Source organism: Helianthus annuus, chromosome 2 (genome assembly GCF_002127325.2).
Source record: "Helianthus annuus cultivar XRQ/B chromosome 2, HanXRQr2.0-SUNRISE, whole genome shotgun sequence".
Classification (NCBI taxonomy): domain Eukaryota; kingdom Viridiplantae; phylum Streptophyta; class Magnoliopsida; order Asterales; family Asteraceae; genus Helianthus; species Helianthus annuus.
Window position 1 is genome coordinate 162,950,443 of NC_035434.2, and position 4,385 is coordinate 162,954,827.

Genomic DNA, 4,385 nt, shown 5'->3' on the forward strand with positions numbered 1-4,385 from the left:
AAATCCATTTAGATTTATTTTATTCTCATTAGAGGACCCGGGGTGGTCCGTGTTCGGCCCCCCATCACGAGTGATGGGCTTTTGCTACACCGCCGCCACCAACAATATAACGCGTTATATTGTTAACGCGTTCTGTGTATAACGCGTTGAAGAATGAAAAAATCGAACGTTTGGATATGACCGTTGGTTTCAACGGTTACTTTTAAAAAAAAAAAAATTAATCCATTTTATCTATATATATATCCACATTTTAACCATTTTTTCATACACTAAACTATATCTTTTAAACCATTTTCACCCATTTCACCCAATTTTTTATATCTTTCTCAAATGGAATTCCCTACCGACTCGACGTTTCCGATGTCTAGCGATTCCGAGTCGTCTTCCGACAACGACACACTAAACTATTTTGTGTCGGTGTATAACGAGCTTGATGCCGAGTCGTCCCGCCCAAAGAAGAAGATGGTCGGCCGTGATCGTATACGTGCCAACGAAGTTTTGATGAACGATTATTTTGTGGAAAACCCGCTATACAATTCCGAAACGTTTAGAGATCGTTTTCGTTTACCCAAAGAATTATTTTTAAAGATTGTTGGAGACATCGAGGCAAGCGAGGGATGGTTTCAAGAAGGTTACGATGCGAGGGGCAAACCAAGTTTCACGCCGATTCAAAAATGCACGTCCGCCATTCGCCAACTAGCGACAGGTAACCCACCCGATCAATATGATGAATACCTAGCTATGTATGAAAGAACTTCACGTGAGTGTTTGCAATTTTTTTGCAATGCGGTTATTAAGTTGTATTCTAACGAGTTTTTACGAAAACCGACGAGCCACGACATCTCTCGTATTTATGCCGCACACGAGGCTAGATGGCATTTTCCCGGGATGCTCGGTAGCATCGATTGTACACATATCGAGTGGAAAAATTGTCCAAGAGAGTTGCGAGGGGCGTATGTGAGGGGAGACATCAAAAGACCAACCATCATACTAGAAGCGGTGGCGTCGAATGATTTATGGATTTGGCATTCGTATTTCGGTGTCCCAGGTTCAAACAACGACATCAATGTGTTGCACACGTCGCCGTTGTTCCAAAGCGTAACGGATGGTACCGCACCTTCCTCTCCTTTCTATGTGAACGGTCGACATTACATACGAGGCTTTTATCTTGTGGATGGTATCTACCCGTCTTGGTCTGTTTTTGTGAAAGCTCCCTCATTTCCCGTCGAGGCTAAAGAAAAGGCGTTCAAAAAATTGCAAGAATCGGCAAGAAAAGATGTTGAGAGGGCGTTTGGTGTTTTAAAGGGTAGATGGGGTATACTACACCGACCGGTTCGTTCGATGACCAAGAAAGCAATACATAGCATAGTGTATGCGTGTATCATATTGCACAATATGTTGATCAAACACGACGGACGTGCAATATCCCCGGATTGGGTACCGGATCCTCCTACACAAGTTCAAGTTCCACAAGATATCCATTTACAATTGCGTAACGAAGAAACTCACTTTCGGTTGAGATACGATTTAATCGAACTAGTAGGTTCTCTAGGTTTGGAGTTTCCGGATTCCGACGAGGAGTAGGTTTTTCTTTTTTTTTTTTTTTTAAATTGTATGTTCCTAGTATAATTCGAGGAGTAGGTTTTTTTTTTTTTTTAAATTGTATGTTCATAGTATGTTAAATTGAACTAGTATGTTTTAAAATTAATGAAAATTTTAATTTAGTGTTTTATTTTTATTTTCTAATTTTAAAATGAAAATTAAAAAAATTGGGAGGGAGTGATGGAATTCCATCACTAGTGATTCCACCCCTAGTCCATTTCTATCACTAGTGATGGAAATTGGATTGATGACATGGCATTAGTTGATTGGATAGTGGGAGTGATGGAATCCATCACTAGTGATTCCACCCCTAGTCCCCTTACAAGTATTATGAATGTATTGTTATAATGTATTGTTATATGCCTTCAATTTTCAATTCAGTTTCTTTGAGAAAGCATTCTCGGTTTATTTTGTGCTTCCACTTTGTGTCAAACCCCCAAGACCTCTCACCTAAGAGTCTTGCACCTCTACTCGCTAGTCCCATAATGGATTTGTTAAAAGGAAATAACGCAAGACAAGATACATATGTAACAATAGTCCTATATGTTTTATTAACATGAACAATCTATGTACCTCATAGCTTACATCCAAGTAGAGTTTACATACAAACATGTCTTTTATGGTACCACAAGAACATTAGTGAGTCATTGATGGTAATATTTTTCTAACAAGCTATTCTTCCCCTATTTCAAAAATCAAAGCCAAGGAGATGAGTGCCCCCACACTAAAGCTAACAAAGAAAAGTAATACAGTATGAGTTTATTATTAATTAGGACAATACATGTATGATAATAAATGTTACCGGTGCTAATTTGATTTCAAAAGATGTTCATTTGCAACATTCATTATGCCAAGGAGATTCCTGTTGGTGACCAGAGAAGCATTAGCCACAAACTCTTCCTTAACGTCGTATTCAAGTGTTAATTTCACAAGACACGAAGAGCCCGAACCATCCTTTGGATTCTCTTTGATTTCAATCCGTATAATATAAAGATTAAATCCCATATCAAGAAACCCCCCTTCCATCACTTCGGTTTCTTTGACCATATGTATGTTATCCACCTTTGTGAACTTCTCTTTACAATAAGAGAAACCTAGCCCTACACAAATATAACTATAACATTAATTCTTTTTTCTTTCATTTCATTTGTTTCCTTCATATTTTTCGGACGTACCAGGGTTAAAAGTAAGCTTGAGAATGGTACCAACCCCACCGTCACCTTCAACAACTTCAACCGCTTCAACGACTTTTCCTGTGACGAGCTTTGCGAGCTCAAGCGTACCATAGAGAGCCCAAGCTTTGCTCGCCGGCACCATTACTTCTGCCTCTTCTGATAAGGTACCAAACATTTTTATCTATTATTTGATTGATTGTACATGTGAGTGAGGTTGAATTTATACGTGATAGAAAAGATTCCTAAATATATATTTAAGTTGTTTTTCCTAATTATCTATTAAAGGCCTGCTTTATTCAAGTTTTTTTTTCTAGTGGGCCAGTGGCTTTAAAAAATGGTATGAGTTTATTGGTTAGTGTTATATAATAGATGTGACATAGTCTAAACATAGTCTAACGAGTTTATATTAAAATAGATAAGGTTAATCTAATTATGTATTGACATTACTTTCTCTTATATTAAAAGATCTTTGATATACTTAATACGGTTATAAAACATGTTACTAGTTATAAAAAAAAAATCAAACTAGTGGGATTTCTGACGGGTGGTCCATGGGACAACCCTTAAGTGTGTTAAAAGACGAGTGAATCCCTCATTTGATCATGTAATTGTCTTGAATTAGATAACTACGTTTGCTTGTGTTTCAGGTACATTTAGAGCTTAAAAGTATGGAAATAAAGCTTCGAATAGACACGACTGGATTGTAGATTGAAAGACGGAGAATAAATGAAAAAAATAAAATTTTGGAATTGAAGAATTAAGAAGATAACATGAAAGAGGATTAAATTACGAGAACGTAGGCGAAAATGGTGAAGAAAACGGAGTTGAAACGAGAAAGTTATGAAGAAAACAAAAATTGATTGCTGAAGCCTACCGTAACTTACGGTGGTACCGTAATTTACGGTAGACTCTGACAAAAATTGATGCCGTAACTCAGTTTAACTCCACCGTAAACCATTTTAAGCCACCGTAACTTACGGTGGTACCGTAATTTACGGTGGAGGCCAGCGTGAAACTTGTAACTACCTCATTTAAGGTTGTTTATGGTGCCTTTTCATCATCTAATCATTCCCATTCGTTTTGTAACTCCTAAGAGGGCGAATTTGGGGTGTTCTAAGGTGTTCTTGAGTGATCTAAACATGAAGACTTTGTTTTTGATTCCAATGGACAAAAGTTCGATTGTGATGATGGTTCATAACACTATGAGCGGCTAGGTTTGCTTGGTGATCGTCGGATGTAAGGTTTTATTTGTGACAATTATGTTTGTTCTTTAATTTCTGGAATATTAGACTGTGCATGTGTTGTTAGTTTATTATGGTGTTTGATTGGTTGTTTGTAAATTGTTGATGTATGTTTGATCATAGTTCTAAACCATACGTTCTTGGTGCCGTTGGCAATCGAGATATCATGGGAGGGATTAGGGTTGGATATGTGTTGATTGGTCATCGGGTAACAACCTCGCGTTCTAGGAATCCGAGTACTTAGTTCCCTTTCATCACAAACAATTGATCTTACATGAGCCATGTCTATGTGGTTCTTTCCAGTTAAACATGAACGTTAGTTGTCCCTTAAAACTTGAAACTCGGGATGATCACTATCCTCTTATCT

General features: G+C 37.6%; 1 protein-coding gene across 3 annotated transcripts; it reads right to left on the reverse strand.

Moving 5' to 3' along the window:
* Positions 1-2,128: 2,128 nt before the first annotated feature.
* Positions 2,129-2,952, reverse strand: LOC110907356 (S-norcoclaurine synthase-like). Of its 3 annotated transcripts, none has more exons than XM_035985284.1 (3): positions 2,778-2,952; positions 2,405-2,702; positions 2,129-2,326 (listed from the first exon to the last, which is right to left on the reverse strand). In XM_035985284.1, exons 1-2 carry the CDS (start codon positions 2,950-2,952, stop codon positions 2,410-2,412), a joined length of 468 nt encoding a protein of 155 aa, XP_035841177.1. In that variant the 3' UTR covers positions 2,129-2,326; positions 2,405-2,409. The 3 variants fall into 3 exon arrangements, with proteins under 3 accessions (XP_035841177.1, XP_022008050.1, XP_022008043.1); XM_022152358.2 differs by having other exon boundaries at positions 2,129-2,332; XM_022152351.2 differs by having other exon boundaries at positions 2,129-2,702.
* Positions 2,953-4,385: the final 1,433 nt, after the last annotated feature.

What these genes read in the sequence shown, in the direction of transcription:
- LOC110907356 (XM_035985284.1), bottom strand. Translation starts at nt 2,952, where the DNA reads ATGTTTGGTACCTTATCAGAAGAGGCAGAAGTAATGGTGCCGGCGAGC. An exon ending in CAAGCTTACTTTTAACCCTG is followed by an intron (nt 2,703 to 2,777) that starts GTACGTCCGAAA and finishes ATATTTGTGTAG; the next exon opens with GGCTAGGTTTCTCTTATTGT.